General features: G+C 38.1%; 5 protein-coding genes and 1 long non-coding RNA gene across 6 annotated transcripts; all 6 read right to left on the bottom strand.

Moving 5' to 3' along the window:
- Nucleotides 1-805: 805 nt before the first annotated feature.
- LOC137744479 (putative CCR4-associated factor 1 homolog 8) lies at nucleotides 806-1837 on the bottom strand. Its single transcript, XM_068484283.1, has one exon. It carries the CDS (start codon nucleotides 1835-1837, stop codon nucleotides 806-808), a length of 1032 nt encoding a protein of 343 aa, XP_068340384.1.
- A 2785-nt stretch (nucleotides 1838-4622) lies between these two features.
- On the bottom strand, nucleotides 4623-7300 carry LOC137746090 (increased DNA methylation 2-like). Its single transcript, XM_068486155.1, has 3 exons — nucleotides 7206-7300; nucleotides 5220-6266; nucleotides 4623-5077 (listed from the first exon to the last, which is right to left on the bottom strand). Exons 2-3 carry the CDS (start codon nucleotides 6238-6240, stop codon nucleotides 4818-4820), a joined length of 1281 nt encoding a protein of 426 aa, XP_068342256.1. The 5' UTR covers nucleotides 6241-6266; nucleotides 7206-7300; the 3' UTR covers nucleotides 4623-4817.
- A 1521-nt stretch (nucleotides 7301-8821) lies between these two features.
- LOC137745847 (uncharacterized) lies at nucleotides 8822-11806 on the bottom strand. The gene is made up of 5 exons (XM_068485878.1): nucleotides 11625-11806; nucleotides 10484-10526; nucleotides 10266-10357; nucleotides 10036-10134; nucleotides 8822-9073 (listed from the first exon to the last, which is right to left on the bottom strand). The coding sequence occupies exons 1-5, from the start codon at nucleotides 11697-11699 to the stop codon at nucleotides 9056-9058; spliced, it is 327 nt and encodes a 108-aa protein (XP_068341979.1). The 5' UTR covers nucleotides 11700-11806; the 3' UTR covers nucleotides 8822-9055.
- A 1101-nt stretch (nucleotides 11807-12907) lies between these two features.
- Nucleotides 12908-16702, bottom strand: LOC137745513 (glycerol-3-phosphate dehydrogenase [NAD(+)] GPDHC1, cytosolic-like). The gene is made up of 7 exons (XM_068485477.1): nucleotides 16494-16702; nucleotides 16143-16249; nucleotides 15359-16022; nucleotides 14749-14970; nucleotides 13808-14055; nucleotides 13446-13585; nucleotides 12908-13166 (listed from the first exon to the last, which is right to left on the bottom strand). The coding sequence occupies exons 3-7, from the start codon at nucleotides 16014-16016 to the stop codon at nucleotides 13007-13009; spliced, it is 1428 nt and encodes a 475-aa protein (XP_068341578.1). The 5' UTR covers nucleotides 16017-16022; nucleotides 16143-16249; nucleotides 16494-16702; the 3' UTR covers nucleotides 12908-13006.
- Nucleotides 16703-17991: 1289 nt separating this feature from the next.
- Nucleotides 17992-18921, bottom strand: LOC137744478 (uncharacterized). The gene is made up of 3 exons (XM_068484282.1): nucleotides 18913-18921; nucleotides 18633-18713; nucleotides 17992-18531 (listed from the first exon to the last, which is right to left on the bottom strand). The coding sequence occupies exons 1-3, from the start codon at nucleotides 18919-18921 to the stop codon at nucleotides 18031-18033; spliced, it is 591 nt and encodes a 196-aa protein (XP_068340383.1). The 3' UTR covers nucleotides 17992-18030.
- Nucleotides 18922-19803: 882 nt separating this feature from the next.
- Nucleotides 19804-21113, bottom strand: LOC137744646 (uncharacterized). The gene is made up of 2 exons (XR_011069612.1): nucleotides 20940-21113; nucleotides 19804-20087 (listed from the first exon to the last, which is right to left on the bottom strand). It is a non-coding gene; the product is annotated as an uncharacterized lncRNA (long non-coding RNA).
- Nucleotides 21114-21345: the final 232 nt, after the last annotated feature.

The raw sequence follows: 21345 nt of genomic DNA, 5'->3' as shown, positions 1-21345 counted from the left end.
TCATGTCTTAATGTCAAACATGTATGTGGCTGCTGGAGGGTGGAACCTTGTCGATAAGGTGAGGAAGTGAAAAAGAGGCGTCAAGAAAATAGCTGCCTACATCTCAGTTGAATGTAACGGAAACTTCCAAATGTTCTATGGTGGAGACCGGTTGCTAGAGTCAGTAGAAATATATAAGAAGTTTAAGGCCTTATTGAGACAAGTGAAGAGTATGGGTTACATTTCGAATAACAGTTCTGTGTTTCATGGTATGGACACAAGGTTGCAACTGATGGTGGGAGCATGGAGGACCTTCAGAGTGCAGTCTATCCAAAGAGGAAGATCTTCAGAAGGAGAACATAATTGAACTGAAGCAGTTGGCGGCACAGGCAATCAACCTGACAACTAAGTTTCGGAAAGATGTTTTGGTTGAGAAAATAGCCGAAAAGCTTGGCTGTTGTTAATTTTAGACCTTGGCGTACAGATTTGTTTTTCTCTATTGTCTCTCCATTTTGTTCGGAATAGGTCAGATTTGCACTAGCTACCGTTTTGTTCACAAACTTTTACTTTCACATTTGAGATTCTGTATAGCGCATACAAGATTTGATGAAACAAGTTTCTGCTGAGAGTAAATGGATTATGTTTTGTATGTAAATGTGCAGTTGTTATTCAACCAAGTTGAATAAAAGGAATGGAAATAAGAAAATTGAACTGATTGAAATAAACTTGTATTCCATTAATCGAATGAATGAATGAATGTATGGACAATTACAAGAGTGTTACAAATATGGATATCATATGAACTATATATTCTAACAACATTAATTCACATGTGAATGTGGTTTTCAGGAAGGGCTTGAGGCAAAGCAGGAAAAGGACTACATGGACGCCGATGCAGAAACACGGGAGGAGGATGACGGTAAAGCATAACTGGGGCAGCATGATGGCGGCTCTGGCATGATTGATCACGGGAGAAGGGGTGGCGGATGAGAATGACGGGTCTTGTGGGGAACGCAGGGACAAGAATCACCGAATGAGGAGGAGCTCTGTGTACAGTGTGTACAGAGGAACAAAGATACTTAGAAGCACCACAAATCTTGGGACTAAGACTGTAGAGAAATCCCTCGTACATTCCAGGCTTCAACCCAAATTGACTCCTCATCTTCAGGAATAACTCAGCCGTCAACAGACTGTCGGAACCCGCTTGATGGGCATCCCCGCAACGCTGCACTCCGAGGATTGTTGCCATCCTTTCGAGCCCAATTTCGCCCCCAAATAGGCCCGGGCAGTACTTGGCCATAAACTTCAAGTCGTAGACCCTCTCGAACAAACGACCTGCCACCTTTGCGAACTCAGTGGGGGAGCTGGGGATGGTCTTCCTCGTCACCAGCTTCATTACATAGGCCGAGTCGTAGAGGCCGTGGAAGCTCACCCATACAAGCCGCCCCCTGTGCACCCTTAAAATCTCAACGAAACCCTCCACAAAAATATCCGAATCGATGCCGAACTTCCCAAATTTCTCGAGATCCAAGCCATTGGCTTTGAGGAGGGCGATGGATTCTGGAACATGGGGGTCGGTTTCCTCGTCAAAACCCCGAAAGTTGAACTCCCAGGTGCCGCCGACGTTGCCGCGGTCGTCGAACAGGGTGATACCCAGTTGGATGAGTTTGAGAGAATCGACGTTAAATGCGAGATCTTGGTAACGCAGGCCCTCGGAAGCGCCTCTGGGGGTGTTGCGGAGAAACCCCGGAAATTCGGTGTCGAACGAGACGATCGGAAAACGGCAGAGACACCGATCGACGGAGGCGAGTTCTTGCTCAAAATTGTGGGTCCAAACAGATGTAAGTTTCTTCCTCATCGCTTTGTTCTTAGAAGTAACCAGATTGGTATTGCGATCAAATCGATGGAGATTGAAGGAGAAGAATGAATTACTCAGAAGAATGAATGACGATCGAAGGAAGAAGAAGACAGTTGTTTTTTCTGCTCTGTATATCTCTCTCTCTGGCAGTAGCAAGTAGCAATTGTTTGTAAGAACTCCAATCTTTCCTTTTTATAGGTTAAATCATCGAATCCCAGAAGGAGAAGGAGACACAGACCGCTTATGTTACCGTTACGCGTTAGGATTTGCCTCCAATTTGAAACTTTGGCGTCAAAGTAGCGCCGTGTGTTACTTTAATTACCAATTTGTCCTTTCTCAAATTACTATTTTCTTTTGTACTCGTCTCACTAATGTAGTTCACTTCACTCTAATTTCTCATTTATAATCTTGTTCTCTACTTGCACACTTGTTCATTTTTTCCTTTGATTTTCTTTACATTATTCGATTTAGTGGTTAGAATTAAACATGGATGGATGTACGAAGAGAAAACAAAGTTTGTTGAAATTAGTACCCATACTATTTTAGGAGAATATTTTTGCTCACCATCCTCAAGTGATAGTGATACTTATCATCTTATTTATCACTGTTAGATGAGTTTAAATTTCAAGATCTGTATAGTGGATAGACACAAATCTAAAAATTTAAACTCACGCAACGAAAATAAATATTCATCACCATTGTATTTTCGTTTTCTATTTCAAATGAGTATTACTCTTAGATCAGCATATTCATGAGTAGCGATAGCAGGGTTTTGCCCAAAATTAGATTTTGATCTAGGTGTTTTAGGGTTTCCCTACAACGCCCAATTGAAATTGAAAATGGGTTATCGGATCTCCCGTTGTGTTCATAGTTGGGTACTGCAATAAAAAGTTAAATTTTAAGTGTTGATTTCATTACTTTGCTTACTATCTGTTTAAGACCTTTTGTTTATCCTTAACCCTTCATTGTTAGCCAATACCTGAGCCCCGTTCCAACCCTTAAACTTTTATCTTGATTGTTGTGTGTTTGAATATGTGGAGTTGGAAATTAGTATGAGCATATAGGATCCCTGGTTCTCGCTTCTAAGAAGTGACATTTAGTTTATGAGATCATATATATACGAAGTATTACTAATTCCAGAAAGTGCCTTCATTTTTATAACATATGTAAGTGTTAATCTACATGTTTACATCAATCTTTTCACGTATACTTAGTATAGAGAATGCAGCTAGAAAATCTGTGTGACAATAGAGAGGGTATCCGGTGAGGAATTTGTTGAATTCTCTAAGACGTGTTACTACTTTCAAATGTTGATTTAATTGATTAATGGCGAGCTAGTGAGTGGTTGTTGGGGTTAAGTATAAGCTCAAGAGTAAGATGGCTAAAATCTATGTAAGGACTAAGTAGTGATTTTTTACATGTCATGGTTCATTGGAAATCCCTGAGGCAATTGTTGGATGGTTTAGGTTTTTGTTTTGTTTTCTTTGTTTTCTTTGTTTTGCTTGGGGACTAGCAAAAGATAAGTGTGGGGGAATTTGATAGGAGCATACTTATACGACCTTGTTATCTTATTTGTTTTCATTTACTTAGTCAATTTCCATTTGTTATAGTGATTTAAGTTATATTTCGTTTTATTGTAGGTTTAGTTGGTAAAGTTGACAATTAGAGGTCAAATGGAGCAACTAGAAGCAGTTTTGGACTTGGATTGGATAACATGCGTGGATAGCATATGGGCGAGACGTTTTTTGAGTTTAGAAGGTGTTAATCATGTGCTAAAATCTGGAGGAATTAAAGTTGAGACTTGGAAGACAAGGAATTAAGGTGTTAAACATGTACTAAAATCTGGAGGAATTAAAGTTGAGACTTAGAAGATAAGGAATTGCACAACGAAGATGAGTCCTAGTTGGAGTGAAACACTATTAGGAGATAAGCAGTTTATGTGCACCTTATCTTATAAATTTTTTGTTTTTGTTTTTTTTTATTTTTTTTGGAAACAAAGTACAATGTTCATTAGGTAAACAAAGAATACATACATCTTGAGGATAGTGTGCTCACTGAGCCTCGATAAAAACCTTGCCGGGGCTTTCAACCCGGTCTAAGGAAAAGAGTGTCCCGAACAAACTGGAAGCTATCCTCAAATGAACAATCAACGTCAATGAAACAATAAATTACAATCCATCCTTGACTAATATAACCTAAATCAAATCCGGAGGTTCCTCAAACCACATACACTCCCAAGAGCTACTAAGACCCATCCTAACAAGACGATGCGCCGCCTCATTTCCTTCCCGTTGAACAAGGTTGATCATCGAGTGCGGCATTCCTGCAATAAAGCATCTCAAGTCGTTGACAATCGGTCCAAACACTCTCCAACTGTTTCTTTAGAGTCCTAAAATAAGTCTAGCCGCACGATTCCTTTCTCTTTAAGATTCAGCCGTGCCCCATTTAGGGTTGAACGCCCAATTCACATACACATAAGCTCTTCTCTCTCTTTGTCGTTCCTCTCTCTCACCCACTCCCAATTTATTTTGTAATTTTGAAATTCTAGAAACTCTTGCTAGTTCGATCGAAATACTCAAAATTTTCAGTATTGGTAATAATTTGGACCTGTCGGAACTTAACTTGGAACCCCCCATGTCAGTTGAAGGGTGGGCGTAGGGTTTAGCCCTCCCTTCTTTTGCATCCAAATTCGGATTCATCTCCGTGTAATTTAAATTAGATCAGAACATCGCTGGATCCTCTGTCCCCTATTGTCCAAATAAGTTGGAAATTCATGCATCATTTTTTCAACCATTTTCTCTAGTTACCCGTGCCTCAGTTGATATCGCGCATTGAGGATCTAATGACGATAGCAGCTGAGGCACTTGCAACATTTTGCAGACATCAATTCAATGACAATATCACGCAACGGAATTTGGCAAGAACAGAACTCCTTATGTCAGTGTTCCTAACAAATATACAGCGGCTCACTAAACTTCAGCTACGCATACTTACTACTGACATCTTTTCGTTTCATCACAATTCCCTCCAGAATTCCATCCGTCCCAAAATTACCAGAAAACTGCTGCGGATTAACTGGACCAGGTAGCTGAAACGAGATAGAAAACTGCCCAGAAGGGCAAAGATTCTGTGTTTGCATTTCAAACATCTGAGAGTACCTGCGGACTGTCTTCTCGCCTGTTACCGTCACTCCTCTTATCAATACTTGGCCCTCATTTTCAACTTCACAGCTGAATTCCCCTGCGGATCATCGCTCTACATCATTTGATTACGTATAAAAGTGGTAGTATCAAAGAGGCAATACAGGTGGCCACAGAGATAAGTATGTGACTGCGATATGAGAGAGATACAAGAGATATCTAAGTTGTAAAGAGAAACTTACTTTCATCTCTTCTCACTCCAGGAAGAGATACACGAAACAGGTAGGAGTCATCACATTCTCCAATGTCAATGAGCCCTATCGTTGGTCCCACCTTCGCCATTGCCGCACTCCCAGTCAATGCAAATCCATCTCTTGTGGCAGCTACAATATTGGACAACTCTTTTTTAGTTGGAAGAGAAGGAAGAAAAATCATAGCACGATCAAGTTTCTCCACAGGCTCAGAGGTTTTTTTATTCATGTGCGGGGACATATAACTATGCATCATAGGAGTACCACTATCTGGAACGGTACTGATAGGTGCTTCAACATGCATAGGTTTCAGAGGATCGTTCAATTCCATGAGATCCTCTAAATGTTTTGTTCCCCTAGAACTTTGGCAAGAACTAGCGGGAGGTGACTCACCATTGGACTTCGGCTCCTGCTCCAACACATTATATAAAACACTTCCATCAGGAACAGTATGCAGCTTTGCAGCATCTCTATCCAGAAGAAAATCCTCCAGTCCAGTAAGCCTCTTAAATCGTTCGATATCCTTTGGCTTAATGTAATATATTTCTGGGTTATGAATAAATACAATGTTCTCAAAGATATCATCTTTGTTATTGAACTGTGAATGGGGGTGGAGGAGAAGAGGAAAGAGATCCGTAAACTGAGGGTAATTGGCTGTGGCATCTTCTCTATGGGTACGGAGGCTACCATGGAAGAACTGGCTTAACAAAGGTAATTTAGCAATGGCAGATTGGTCAGCCTTCCGAAGAACATAATAGTACACCTGCTCTACCTCTGCCATTTTCAGGCGGGAGCCACCTAGTTGCTCAATAGTATATGGTGGAAGTCGCTCAGCTATTCTCTGCAACACTGACTTTGATGGCCTCTCTCCTTTAAGATCGGGCCCAAAGTAGGTACCGATAATGAAGTACAAGAGAAAGCGCTGATCATCATTTGCCATCCTACTTTGAAAATTGTTAAAATCTAACCCTGAGGCAGGATTAGATCCTGTCGCCTGAGACGAGCCATCCATCACTGCTGCGGATTAAAATTTAGAATCTGCAACAAGCTCAAATATAGTAGGATCATATAATCAAGCAATTACTGTGACAGTGAAAATATTTCAAAGTTTTATTTCTCTGTGAGACAAATGAATATGGTGCCATCCTTGTTCCAGACCAGCCAATGTTTTCACTTACGTGGCTTAGCACTCAATCTTTCTCCACATACCCCGCAACCAACCCACTCACACATAAGAACTCACCAATAGCATACTCTAACAAATACAGTCCTTCTTGAAGATTACCCCTATCTCTCTCACCCACACAAAGCAGATGAAGCGCAAGAAATGACAATGTAGTTCGCATAGAACACCATTATTAACGGAATTCATATGTAGAATGTCTTAATAACCACTAATATGGCAAAGGAAAACAATCTGATCGAGAAACGAAAGAAAGGAAACGACTGAGGACCCAGATTCAGCATGCAACAGTTGCAGTGTCTTTCGAAAAGCATCAGTGAAAAAACTGACAATGAAATTCTACATGAAATATATAGACTGGAGAAACCCACATGCAAATCCCAAAGAAGCATTTCATTTCAGGCTAATCCTGTGCATATGAGTGGCAAGAAATAAAGAGTTAAACATATGCAATTCATCGAACACTAATCAGGCAAGTTTTCACATGCATTATCATCACAACAATTTCCATAATTTTTTTACCAAATTGCAATAAAAGCAACTTGGTTAACCAAGTAAACAAATTAGTGAAATAAAACCCAGGAATTATTAAACCCAATTGGTCTTAAGCCATTTCGGAATCATGGAAATTAATTAATGAGAGAAAAGAACAAAAATCAAGCTACCCATTTGCTGCAATGCAGAATCAAAAACAGAGAGGGAGAGAGAGGGGGAGAGAGAGGGGGAGAGAGAAATTTGCTTAAAAATAAACCCAAAAGAGGAAAATTAAGGAAGAGAGAGGAAATGAAGGATACCGGTTGCCCGAGTGGAGGAGGACCGGAGGAGCCGCTTCCGCCGGGAGAAAAAGAAGTTGTGGAGAGAAGATGAGCGTCAGAGAGGAAGGAGGAATTGGTTATCGCGTCAGTTTATTGCTTTTAGCAGCTGGATGGATGGTGGTTGTAAATTATTGAACACTGTAAGGGTAGCTTTGGAAGATTAGTTGTGTCATTTGACTATGGTCAAGCTGGGCTGAAATGCTTTTTGTATTTTTGGGCTCCACTAGGATTAGTCTTAACCTTCCGAGTGTAGGAATATTTATTCTAACTACCTTCAAGTGATGATGTTGCTCAACGTCTTATTTATCATAATTTGATGAGTTTAAACTTTGAAATTTGTGCAATGGATAGACAATCTTAAAATTTAAACTCCTTAGGGATGTGTGCGATACCATAGGATTTGGAAAAAAGAATTGGCCAAGTAGTTAAGATTTTTCTCTTCCTCCATTATATTCGGTGTTCAAACCCTCCTCCTTCCTATTTTGTATAAAATTACTAGTAGAACATGATTCGTAAACAAAGACAAAGTATTGCAATTGACACCCACTGGTTATATGTTTTTACCCACCTTGTATATCATGGACAATTTCATTAATAAATGGACGGATCTAACAGCACAAAAACGTTGATGAAGTTCATTCCAAAATGCCTAAAAATGTCCTTGAATGAATGGCTAGTCAATCTCCTTGAAGCGCAAACTCACCAAGACTCATGTTCTCAAATATATGAGTGAGTCACAAGTCACTAACTCAAAGATGTATTTATCAATAAATTATAATTCAAGTGGAGTCAACAAGGAACAATCTAGTTGAATTATTCTTGCAAATGCCTTGAATGATTCACAACACCATCCTGCATTTTTGTATGTATTTTCTTTTTAAACACAAAAAATTTAAGCGTGTTTAATGAACATGTTTAGAGTGTCAGTAACAACACACCATAAAGTAATATTGTTATACAAAATGTTTTTTTTTTTTTTTTTTTTTTTTTTTTTTTTTTTTTTGAAAAATCAAATTTTATATAAATGAAATAAGGGCAAAGGTCCAATGTCATTTTTAAGAGGGATTGCTTTATAAAGTCATTTTTACACTAGGATAAACTAATCTTTTAATATTTTGACCGTTTTAAAAATCTCTGTCTAGTCACTAGACGGTTGGCCACCATCCCAATTGATTCTTAGGCGTTTGAAAATTAAGAAAGAGCGCCTAGACCATCTTAGGCATCCACCTTGTCCACTTAGGCACCCACTTAACCCATCTAAATCTGCCTAGACATCTGTCTAGGTCACAACCCTCATTTTGACAGAAAATCGGTATCTTTCATTTTGCATTTGTTTTTTTTGTCAATAAAATGTAAGAGACATGTTGAATGTTTAGATGATACTTATTATATGCTTGCTTGTTCCTTAGATTTTCAATATATTCTAATACTTTATAATCTATATATCATTTTATTTTACAAATTATGTATCCCAATAAAATTATGTATTTTTATAAGTATAATAAATTTACTTAAATCAACCTAATCCGCCTAGACACTAGCCTAGCATGTTTTAGAACGTTGAATATTTCATATTATATTTAAAAATTGTGAAATATGACGAAGGGTTGAGATCTCCTCAATCCCAAGTGGCAAGGCTACATTATATCATCTAGCATCTCTCTGCCGGAAAGGCAAAAGCTAAAAATAAGTACAAGATGTTGGAATCATGCGGTATAACATTTATCAATAATTATATATTTCTAATGTAGCAAATCCAGCTCAAATCTGTTAGCGAGGAATAATTATATAGGTTCACGATCATATGCATCCGACTTCCATGTCCCCAGTTACTCGTGCATCGTTACCTGTCGAAACAAATTCAGATATTAACTGGATGCGCCATGTATTGTATAAAGCTTAACAAAAGCATCTAAAACGGACTGAAAATATCAAACTGAAAGACAACATCCTTATGACCCCTCTTTCAACAACCAATGCTGCAAATATGTATTTACGAAAAGAAAATGGAGGAGTTTAGCGAAACTAATGAAAAGTGTTTATAGTTATTCGTAGTATCGTACTCTCTAAATTTGACTCAGTCAGTCAAAACCCAGGTGATTGACTTCTTGCAGGGATATTCAACTTCTATTTATATTATCATACAATTTTTTTGCCTCTTGACACGCTCTGAATGCACACAGGCAAGAAATTTTGGCAACACACTGATTCATGTATAAAACGCAAGAAAATTTCACAATGAACAATCTTCCCAGTAACTAAAGGGAGATAAACTATTGCTCAAACCAGTGATGCTAACAAGAACACCTATATGTTGGGGTTGTTTGGCTAGATAAACATGCCATGGACGTAATGGGCATAATCCCACATTGGAGATGTACGACAGCAATCTACAAGTTAAAAGTAGGTGGTCCACATCTAAGAGCTACGTAACCCAAACCTAGATGAGTCCACCGGGTCTAACTCAACCCAGTATTAGTTCTAGGTGCTTAAGGTGCTTCATCGGAACTAGGTATGGGACGCACTTGATTAAATGCAAGCAAACCAATGGTCAAAAAGCCAAGGTGTCAACTCAAGTAAAATTGTTGAACGACTGAAGGTTGGCATAGCATTGTGACCTCATCAACCCAAGTCCAATAATAAATTCAGTTTTTATCTCTTTTTTCTTTTCCTCAATAGATGCTATGCTATATTTTCTAACATATCATAATATTTTTTTCTATAGGAAGCAAATCCCCAATCTGAAAGGACGACGAAATACCACTATCTTTTTCCACACAATCCGTACGAGTTATAAGTTATAACTCACTTTCATTTTCTCCAACTTGTCATCGCCATCTTTCACTGCCTGAACAAGATGTTGTATGCGATATTGGAGCTTTGCATTTTCAGCAGCAAGCTTCTTGTTCTGCAAGTCACCAAAAATGAACAAAAAAAGATCTTCAGATTTCCTCAGTACTTTCCAACTGAGAAGAAAAAAAAAAAAAAAAAAGAAAAGAAAAGAAAAGAAAAGATAAGATACAATTGATGCAATAATACCTTTTCTTCTTCTAAAGACACCTTCGCACATGCATCTTTTATCTGTGAATGGAGTTCGTTGATCACCTTTGAAGAACCATCAGTTGCAGAATCTGCAAGGTTCCATAACCAGCATCCAACAAAAAAAATTAAAACAAAAGAGAAAAGAGGAAAAGTGAGGTCCTGTGTTCTTGGCCATGAACAAAACACTATTGCACAATGGGTGCCATTAAACCTACCCTTCTTGCTTGCGAGGGCAGCTTCAAGCCTTGATAAGCGGTCCTATGTAAGAAATATGCCAAGTTAGGAAGATTACAGCGGAAAAATCAAAAGTTTCAGTCACCAAACATGCTACATAAACTAGAAATATATACTTTTCTCGTAGAAAACATCTCATCTACAAAAATGATAAGGGCTATATTGGAAGCAATGAAAGAGAAAATTATTCCAAATAGGAGAAGGTAAGTCTCTATCATCAAACAATACATAATCAATCAAATATTATTCATCAGCATATCATTAGTCTGTGCACGATAGAGTTTTATGCCTACTTTCATAGAGTCTGCTTTCAGATCAGTTGGAGCAAAACAAATAAGAATGTGGTGGTAATAAATCCCTTGGGGGATAACGAAAAGTCAGAGTGAATCGACAATTATTGAAAGCTGTGAATTTAAGAACAAGGTCCTGAAACCATCAATATCAAACTATAGCTTTAAAAGCTTTCAAAGCTTCTCAACTACAACTCTATAAGTAGTTAGGTACTATCAATGTCTCATTGGAATAATGGAATGTGTAGGGTAGACATTATTTTTGCATTCATGAATTACAAATAATGTTACGTTTCCTTTTGTTTTGTACTTGTCGAAACAAAATTATTGATATTCTTTCAAACAAACTTATGCAGAAAAGTAAGGGATTCATTCGTTTCTTCCCAATCATGGACTTGTGGCATATTTCAAATAGCATTAGACAATTGCACTGAACATGAAGACTTGTAAACACAACAGTTCTTAATCCAACAACTGAGTGAGAGAAATTGAGACTTATCTTCATCCACTGACCATGAAGATGAAACCCTAAAATTTTTATTTTGGTTCCATTAGAGGGAATCGAACCTATAACCTTTCCTAATCCAAACCCTAGACTTCATCTTCTTAATTAAAGAACCTACAACATATAACCTATCCTAATCGAACCCATGATTCTCAGATACAAACAATCAAACCCAAATCGCCAAATACTGACGCCATTAACTCTCCACCTTCACGATAAATAAATACATATATATATATATATACATATATATATATATATGTAGAGTTGAGCAGAGTTGAGAAGCATAAGGATATCAAGGCTACAAGTAAAAGGTGGGAAACATACCTCGGCTTCAGAGGCCCTCTGGTAAAAGGGCTTCAAGGTTTCTTCGGCGACGCTTCGACTCTCACTCTCTGCCATTGCTGGAGGTTGGTTGGGTGGCCCACACTCTCCGATACGACAGAATAGGGCGCCGCAGTGTTCAGGTTCTTCAGAACGGCTTCAACTGTTGAAACTGATATTTTTTACCAGAACGAAAGGTTTTCGTTTTCTTCTTTTGGAAATTGCACAAATGCCACTTTCATTGTTTCACTTTGTGAAACTAGCCACATAAAACTAAATGTTTTACATTTAACCACCTGTACTTTGTGCGGGGTGACAATTGGCCCCTCTGTACACTTCAACTACCGGTCCATGTGACAAGTTGAAGACATTTTTATGAGAGTGTAATTCCCTCATGTGAGTGTAGTTAATATCATTTGTTAAAAAAACATGCCTTATAGCCATTGTTTGCAACATGTTCTGATGACGGTGTAGACTCGGTGATTAGATTTTATTGTCATTGAAAGGAGAAGAACGGAAAACGCCTTTACTTGGTGCACGTTTTTTGGATCACAGTAGTCGGGTCTGAATTTTTGCTCTGCTCTAAAATTATATTGTTAAATTGTTGTATGTATCATGTGTCTACTGAAAATGGTTCTCAATCATAACTTGGACATTATACTATTGATTCTTCTTTGTTCTCCTTCCTATTCAATTCACATTCAGTTCTTATTTTAACGTGTAATACGAGTAATTTTCTAGTGTAACGGTAACGCCAGACCAAAACAGTCAATCTCGTCCTAAAAATGCCTCCCAAACCACGACTTCGCACCCAAACCAGCTCGAACCACTTCCAAGCACAAAGAGCCTCTTCCACCAGGAAATGACTCAATCCCAAAATTTACCAAAAGCATTCAAGACAACCAGTATTGGATTTCTTGGAAGCTATTTTGTTGTAAACGAAAATGTTCATGTTAACGCAAGAAGAAAGCGTTTTCGTCCTTCAGTTCCAAGGGCTTGAGATAATTTACATTGTACATAAGCATGCAACCACAAGCACCTACACTATTTTAGGCAGCAATTTACTCAAAAGAAAGATGCTCAAGACCTAAAAACGATGTTTTTCAGTTTCCGTATGGTCGGAAAATGGTATTCCTTCATCTATACAACAAATATGTGATGCATCGGTTTTTTGTATCTTAATAATATGATACACAATACAATGCAAATCCAGCTCCCATACAAGAGCTATGAAAATCAATTGGGCTACTAGCAAGTTCACAACCAAAAAGCAAGCTATCATATCCTTAGGAAGCAAAAATAAGTTATATATATGATTAACATTTATCAAAACCAACATGCTTATTTTCACCATGCAGTCCTGTAATACCATGCTTTCACAGGGATTATATTACCACTTTATCTTGCAACCGGAAACTAGTCAAAGGCTGTCCGAGAAGGGAAGGCCTATAGAAGACATGGCTCTGCGCAATCTCAATGCGTTCCCTGGGATCGTTCAAGTTTTCATCCCTCAACGCTTGAAGAATAGCTTGTGATGATTGCTCCCTGGTGATCAAACAATACACATGGCCAAGGATTCATATACTTGTAAGAGTTACTGAAAAATAAACGCAATCTAGGCTTAATTTACACATGCATTGGCAGACCATCTGATTCGGGTTATACAAAGTAATGCCAAACATAATTCGGGTTATACTAAGCAATGCAGGGTGATCTTTTGAATTACGCAAAAGCCTCTTAGATAATTTTCTCATGGTCAATATTTTTTTATACTTGAGTGCGGTAAAAAAAAAAAAGGGAAATGATAAGTTTGCAGGACATTACCTTGTTATCAATATTTTATATAGCGTCTTCAAGATGGGGCAGAGCTCTACGGGAGCAACAGGCTTGTTTTCCTCAGGATGCAACACATTTAGGCTCGACTGACTGAGAAGTTCATAAAATGCCTTGACTGCAGAGACACCCTAGAAGGAGAGGTGACAGAGCATTATTGATCAGTAACAAGTTAGAAGAAAAGTGCTTTTAACCACATCCGAATAAATTCCTCAACAGAATGATAAGGGCACGTTTTAGTGAGACCAGATATTTGCTAGTGCCCTTACACAGGAGTATTCACATTCTTCGTAGATTCTTGCACTTTAATATAATGTCATACATCTTCTTGAAATGAAAATAACAACTGATACCTGAATCATTCCTTTGCCACTGATGTTTTCACCCATATCCCGGTTTAGTTCTCCTTTGGCTAACATTTGCCCGTACCACGCATTGCGACCTTTCAACAGGGTTACATATGTGTCAGCCAGCAAAGGCCCTGCAAGTTTCTCAGGCTCTTCCGCCAACAAATGAGTGATAAATATCATCTCCGAGGTACAATGAGCAAAGTATACAGATTTGCTGGTAGCACTTTCCTTTGTGAGAGCTGCTGCCATCCCTGAGAAAATTAAAGTAGAAAACGGCTGTAAGTTGCAAATCATAAGGTTCATTTATGACATCCTACTACAGTATGTATACCATAAAATTTGAAATTGTATTGTTTCCTACACTTCCTGGAAGCTTCGCTTAGCATGCGGGGCAACTACAGTTCGTAAACAAATCTCATGTTTATTCCAGCACAAATTTTCTTGAAGTGCCTGAACAAATTCTTGCCAGGACAAACATGAAATTCGTTCAGGCACTAGCATATAAATAAGGGAATCAGGATAACCTCTTAGAATAATTCACAGCTTCATACACCTGATACCGTGTTAATGAGGACAGATTTGATGAGTAGTGTTCTTGTAAAAACAGGACTCCAAATCATATAAAAGAAAACTGCTCTTCAGATTGTCCTCATTAATTAACACGTATCAGGTGTGCGTAGCTCTGAAATTTGATGAAGCTGAACAAAAATTACCACTACTGAAATGAAGATGAACAACAATAACCAAGCAGAAAATTTGACATCTCATTCCCCTTATTCCTTTTTCATGTTTCTGAAAAAGGACATTTGCACATTAACATGATTGGTACCAGAAAAAGTTCCTTGTAATTACCTTCAATCTATGACACCTAAAATTCATTCCTTTTTATTAGACGCTGCCTTTATTGTTTGAGATAGATCTATCAGAATGAATTGTAGATTTACCTGCTCCGATGGCATAGACATTCTTTAAGCCACCCATGACTTCATGTGTAACAAGATCACTATTGTCCCAGACAATAAAATGGGGTTGCCTTAAGAATTTTGCAAGAGGTTTTCTCCACTTCTCAGCTCCGCATATTCGAGCATTAGCATATTCCTTGTTGTAGATTTCTGAGGCAATGTTTGGGCCACCCAAATAAAGTATGTTCTCTATAGGTACACCAGCTGCGAGTCGTACAGAAAAGAATGAGCGGAAATGTGAAGTCGAAATAACATTATAACAGTGAAGGAAAAGTGTAAGTAACGTATGATCATCCAATTTCCATGCAATGTTAGTTGAAAGTTGAAACATAAACAGTCAACATGATTTATCAGGTTTTAAAAATGCAATAACACTTAAAATTCGTGTAGATATAAAAAGGAACAACGTAATAATCCATGTAAAAAGTTCCATAAGATTGACCGTGCGAAAATCCATTAACCATTTACCAATTCAGCTAAAGATAAAACCAGATGAAATAAACCATCTCTCCTTCCTTTCTTCCACCATACTGTAAAGTTAAACCCAACGTGCTAAAGGGTGACAGTTAAATTTAAAGGAAAAGGAACATACTCGCCCGATGAATAATTCGCGTGGGAGTTATGATATGCGGGAGAGGCTCCAGTGCAGCTTCAATACCTTTGGCCAAAGAGATGATAATAGGATCTGTGATTCTTTCCTTCCAATAATTACTTATCTCTTCAAACACCTCTTTTGTTTCCGTCGATGGCAAGCCATTCACCACAATGTCAGCATCCCAAACAGCCTCCTGTAAACTGGTTACAACCTTCAAAGGACACAGAGGGGTATCGATCATGTTCAAACAAAATCCATCTTTCAAAATCTCATCGGCATAAAGAGTTCGATCCCCCAGCCTCGCCTCCACATATTTCAAATACGCACAACGCCGGATCAACCTCCTCAACACATCCTCCCTCGAGTTGATCACTTCAAAAAGATGTTCAGCTGTGGCTCTATCAACTGCTCTTCCCGTTCTTCTCCATATCCTTATCTGAACCTTGTCTCGAAATTGACCATAGCTATCCTGCAACACAGCAGCAAAAACACTGCCCCATGCACCAGCACCGACACCAACAATTCTCAAAGGATCACCATTAGCCTTTCCAAGGCGGATTCGGAGCTCGTCAAGCTTCTCCTCCAATGCATTAAAGTTCTGAACAGATCCATTCGGGTATAAATTACGATTCATAGCATCAATGCTCCCCACCATCTCCAACTGTCAAAAAGAACACAGAAAACCAAAATTCCCAACCACTTACTTCCTTATGCAGGATCTTCTATAATTCCATGGAACTTGAAAAATTCTCAAACTAGACAGATTTCAACAACAACCCACCTTTGATATTTATATCATCTTTCTCTCCCAATACACAATATTCATCTTTTCACTCAGATTTTCCGACCCACCAATCAAGATTTGTTGCTAACCAAATCCAGCTGAAACTGATACAAACAAGAAAAAGGATAGGACTTTATTCTATGCATGCAAGTATCTTTCTTCATTTTTATTTAAGAGTTCCAAAGAACATGCCAAAAAAATAAATAAATAAAGCCCAAATATTCAAATAGTGACATCGTTATCTCCGCCTGAGGTTGTTCATCTACCAAACCATAAATTTCAAAAAACACTATGTGAAAGCTCATAAATTAAACAACAAGAAAAAGAAAGTCCAATAAAAAAGCCAACCTTGTCGGATAAGGCTTTCCGGTCATAAAGTTGTTTTGGGTTGTTCACTTAAATTCCTATCAGTCCAGACCCGCCAGCATTGGCGGTGGATATCATGCTGGAAAATTGAAGCCGGACAGACGCCGAAAGTGCAATGGAGGTCAGAAAAATGTAACTTGCATGAAGAAGCTTTGAATCATTGAAGGGAGAAGGCATGACAGCAGAGACAGGATGAGGAGCATAAAAAATAATAAAAAACACACATAAAGGGCATTAATGGGTGCAGTTATGGTTGAGTTGGGTGCCATAGTCATTAGGCTTTAGACTCTGCCAACTTCCGCAACGGTCATTAATATTGGATGATTTTGATTGGTGTTTTATCACACGTCAAAGAGCAATGCCAAGTAAACTAAATTTACAAATTAAATTATGTTTCATTGATAAGAAATAAACATGTTTATCAACACTTAGATAATAATCCGAACATCAACTTCAATATCATTTGGTTTACAAATTTGATCTACAATTTAGTCTCCGTAACATACCCAACGCTGAAACCCCATGATAGCACTATATTAGTAGCAAAAGATGAACCAACTTTAAGTGTGAAAATATAAAGTCTAGATATTTGTGTGTACATTATTTACACAATACTCATAAAGTCTACATGCTGGTAGTTCCTAAAAAATTAGTTTATATGTTGATATTAACCACACACTTTTCGTCCAATCTGTTTACGTTTGATGCAATTCAGAGATTCGTTGTCAATCTACAAACAACAGTGAAAAAATTGAAACTCAATGAGAAGTTATCATTAGTAATTAATATTGTTATTATTTATTAAGAATCATCATCATTAGCCGATTGAGACTTCTTTGTAAACCTATATTCCGCATAAATACACTTTGTTGATCAATGGACACTAGTACAAAAAATACTTTGGGTGACGTAGGTCCTTCGTCGCGCAAAGTAAAAAAAACGTCGCTCAAAAATTTGTGTGACGAACCTTCGTTGCGCGACACGCCTGTGAAAGAAGGTTTTGCGCGACGAAGAAGTTACATGCGTCACGCAAAGTGTCTTTGCGTGACGTAGTAACATGCGTCACGCAAAGTGGGTTGGCGTGACCAAGGTGTGCGTCACGCAAAGTGGGTTGGCGTGACATAGGTGTGCGTCACGCAAAGTGGGTTGGCATGACGTAGGATGCGTCACGGAAAGTGGGTTGGCGTGACGTAGGATGCGTCACGCAAAGTGGGTTGGCGTCATTCAAAGACACTTTGCGTGACACATACCTACGTCACGCAAACCCACTTTGCGTGACCTATGGAACTTTTTCGTTGCGCAAACTTTTAATGTTTTTTTTTTTTTTAATTTTTTTGACAAAAATATTTTTGATTTATTAATATTTTTTATTTAATTTTTAATAAATATTGTAATTATTCTAAACAATAAACAATAAACCAAGAAAAAAATTTAATTATAAACCATATGAAAATGTGCATACAAGATGTATAAACAAAAAAAGAAAAAACTACAACAAGTAGTCTTCTAGGTTTGAAAACTACTGGGTATTGGGTAGGTGAGGTGGCTGGGAGGTCGAAGGTGGAGTAAGATCAGGTGCTGGCAGCTGGATTTGGAGACCGGACACCGCTAAGGCCTGTACAATCATACTCATTTGGGCCTTCATCTGTTCGTTCTCAGCTCTCATCTGCTCGTTCTCCGCCTTTATATGCTCGCTCTGGGCCCTCATCTGCTCACTTTGGGCCTTTATCTGCTCGTCCTGGGCTGCAAGCTGACCTTTTAGGGTTGCCACTTCCTCCTTCAGGGCGTTGACCTCTCCTGTGGTCGATTTGGAAGAAGAGGCACCCGTCTCACGAACCCGCGCCTTCCCCATACCCCGAACAACCTTGCCATGACGACGACCGTACTTTTGATCCAGGACCTCAGTCATGATCTGAAAACCTACATCCTCGGGTAAAGTGACGTCCTCCATCGGGGTTTCCGAGGGAAGTTGCGATGTTGCTTCTTGGAGAACAGCATCGCCCTTTTCCACCATAGTAGCCTGTAATAATAAAGAAAAAACGTATAATGGTTAATAACAAAATATAAATAATATTTGAACGATTCATAAATATAAGAATAATAACAATTACATCTACTTACATGAAGCTGCTCAGCGATCTCATTGCTAGGTCGAACGTAAACGTCCTTGAACACATCGATCTCTGGGAACTTAGAACCCTCCTAAAAAAAAAAAAACCATTAGGAAAATTTTATTAATCAATAATAAAAAATAAATTGTATAAAATTTCAAAATTAATATACTTTTACCTGACGTCGTGTCTCAAGCCTATACGAAAAGGGCTTCGAACCGTAATGGTGGAGAAGTGTCTTAGACTCCCGAGCTATCTTGCCAGCAACAGATTTCTTCTGTTAAACACACAATATACATGTTAGTGCGACTATTTGAAAGAAATTATTTTAAAAAGCTTAAAAAAATAACTAAAACTTTAATGAATTATTATTAAAATATTAAGTACATACCACAAATTTTGGGTCCGTAAAATGGTTGCAAAGCCATTCCCAATCCTCTGGCCGGTCCTCCAACTCGGATGGGCAACCCTCTAGGCGAGCAACCTCTGGATCATTAAATTTCTTAAAATGCGCATGAAGATCGCTCTTCCAATTTTTGTACCGATTTGCGAAGGTCTCGTCTAAGTAGGTGATGACCTCAGGGGATATGTCCTTAAAATCAAAATTGACCTACAAATAAAACAACAAAATAATAGTAAGATATTTAATAATATTAAGATAATATACTTTGGTTTATAATATTTGTAAACATAATTAAAAAATGATAAAAGGCCAAAAATTAATATACTAACCGACAACTTGTCTCGCACCAGTATCTTCGTCTCCTGAGGAATTTCTGCCCAAGTCTCCCACTGCATAGGACAACAATTCCGAATAACACAACCACAGCTAGTAGCGACGATGCTATGTTGCTGTGAGGTAGCCGCTCCACGATGTCGCGAGTCATATGCAATCTTGATCAAGGAGGCAGACAGGTACATTCTGTGTCGTCTTCAGCATTCGATTAGGCCCCCTGGTTTTTTTTTTTAGCTATCCAAAAAAACTTAAATGGTGAAAATCCTAAGCTTAAATTTCTATAGAAAATTTTGCAAAACCTCCCCTAATAGTATATCATTTCCCAAAACCTTAAAAAAGTAAAATAACAGTAATTCACAACCCGCAACAAATTTTCACAATCATAAAAATAATAGTTTTAAAATGAAAAAAAAATACAACGTAGTGAGAATTAGGAAAAAAAAACTACCTGGCTGGGAGCCCCCATCCTCAACTCTGGATGATGAGGAAGTGTGAACAGAAGGCTCCAAATCGCAGCGGTGCCGGTGAGGCCGCCGTGCACTGAGCGACTGAACCGACACTGATGACGTCGATGATACAGGCACCTGGGATGCCGTAGCAGTAGCCTCAGTAAGGGGTGTAGGCTCCCCAATCAATGGAGCACTCACGGATGGAGCAGTAAATGCTGATAATGCGGGAGGCGCATTGGTCACACTCCTACGACGAGTGATCAACTGCGACATCTATACACTTTTTGAAGAAAGCATTCAACTCAACATCATTTGAAAGACAAACTTATCAGTAAGAAATTTAACAAAAGAATAGAAAACAAAAGGCGAAAGCATAAATCTTTTCTCGCTAAAAAGAAGGTAAAAGGCTTAAAAGCATGCCACACAAAATGCTGAAAGAATACCTTTTCAGCTTTTATAATATTTGCTTAATGGAATATAGGATTTCAAGGTTCAACCACCAAGTTCTTGATGAGAAATACGTAACAAAAAGAAATTGTGCAAAGGTCTAATTAAACCAATGTCATAACAATGGAACGAAAAGTTTCACATGCCGAAACTGAAACACACACTACACTGCTACAACTTAGAAATTAAAATGCCAATTATCTAAAGTTAGTCAATTCTACTTCACATATCACACATCACAACTTAGTCAATTCTAAACTTAGTCAATTCTAAAGTTAGTCAATTATCTAAAGTTAGTCAATTCTAAAAACTTCACATATCACACATCACATATCACATATCACAACTTAGTCAACTTAGAAATTAAAATGCCAATTATCTAAAGTTAGTCAATTCTACTTCACATATCTAAAGTTAGTCAATTCTACTTCACACATCACAATAACTCAATTTTTTCCGACTAATGACAAGTTCGCTTCTAAATGCAATTGGTTTTCTCAAATCATCTTAAACCCAAATGCTCAATGTCTATACAATCACAAATTATGATTCAAAATAATTGAAATTGTGCTAAATGGCTATACAATGGCTGTATAAGACAATAAGGTCTTAATCACATTGATCTAGTACAATCGAAAAGGCCTCCGTGCATGTTTTTCCAAATATACCCAGGTTACAGAAATACCTTGTTCAGCTGGTAATGAACTTTGATTCCCTGTAGTATCCTTTTGGAGATGTTCCACCATACCCAGGTCACCGATAAGATTCCCAGAGGGAACACACTCTTTCCAACCCCAAGTGTAAACTTCACTAGTCTCTGTAGAATGTAGATTGACCAATAATCCCAATTAGTTCACATTCTGGTCCTGTAGAAATTCATTACAAATAAATTGTTTATGTATGAAAAAGACATGAAGCCCGTGTTTATTCATCCAGAATTCACTACAACCACAAATAAAAAACATGAAGCCCGTGTTTATTCATCCAGAATTCACTACAACCACAAATAAAAAACATGAAGCCCGTGTTTATTCATCCAGAAAGCACAGGAAAAACAAATTAAAAACACCAAATTTCCACTTTTAAATCTT

This window comes from Pyrus communis, chromosome 9 (assembly GCF_963583255.1).
Source record: "Pyrus communis chromosome 9, drPyrComm1.1, whole genome shotgun sequence".
In the NCBI taxonomy this organism is placed as follows: domain Eukaryota; kingdom Viridiplantae; phylum Streptophyta; class Magnoliopsida; order Rosales; family Rosaceae; genus Pyrus; species Pyrus communis.
Note: the sequence above shows the minus strand (reverse complement) of the source record. Positions and strands in the feature narration are given on the sequence as shown.

Excerpts from the sequence above, each read along its gene's own strand:
- LOC137744479 (XM_068484283.1), bottom strand. The coding sequence starts at position 1,837 with ATGAGGAAGAAACTTACATCTGTTTGGACCCACAATTTTGAGCAAGAA.
- LOC137746090 (XM_068486155.1), bottom strand. The coding sequence starts at position 6,240 with ATGGATGGCTCGTCTCAGGCGACAGGATCTAATCCTGCCTCAGGGTTA. Across the intron at positions 5,078-5,219 it reads TGGAGTGAGAAGAGATGAAA|GGGAATTCAGCTGTGAAGTT; the intron begins GTAAGTTTCTCT and ends GATGATCCGCAG.
- LOC137745847 (XM_068485878.1), bottom strand. The coding sequence starts at position 11,699 with ATGGCAGAGAGTGAGAGTCGAAGCGTCGCCGAAGAAACCTTGAAGCCC. Across the intron at positions 10,358-10,483 it reads TGCCCTCGCAAGCAAGAAGG|ATTCTGCAACTGATGGTTCT; the intron begins GTAGGTTTAATG and ends GGAACCTTGCAG. Across the intron at positions 10,135-10,265 it reads TGTCTTTAGAAGAAGAAAAG|AACAAGAAGCTTGCTGCTGA; the intron begins GTATTATTGCAT and ends GGTGACTTGCAG.
- LOC137745513 (XM_068485477.1), bottom strand. The coding sequence starts at position 16,016 with ATGGTGGGGAGCATTGATGCTATGAATCGTAATTTATACCCGAATGGA. Across the intron at positions 14,971-15,358 it reads GCGAATTATTCATCGGGCGA|CTGGTGTACCTATAGAGAAC; the intron begins GTATGTTCCTTT and ends TACGACTCGCAG. Across the intron at positions 13,586-13,807 it reads GTGGCAAAGGAATGATTCAG|GGTGTCTCTGCAGTCAAGGC; the intron begins GTATCAGTTGTT and ends CTCTCCTTCTAG.
- LOC137744478 (XM_068484282.1), bottom strand. Across the intron at positions 18,532-18,632 it reads AGATCGCTGAGCAGCTTCAT|GCTACTATGGTGGAAAAGGG; the intron begins GTAAGTAGATGT and ends TTATTATTACAG.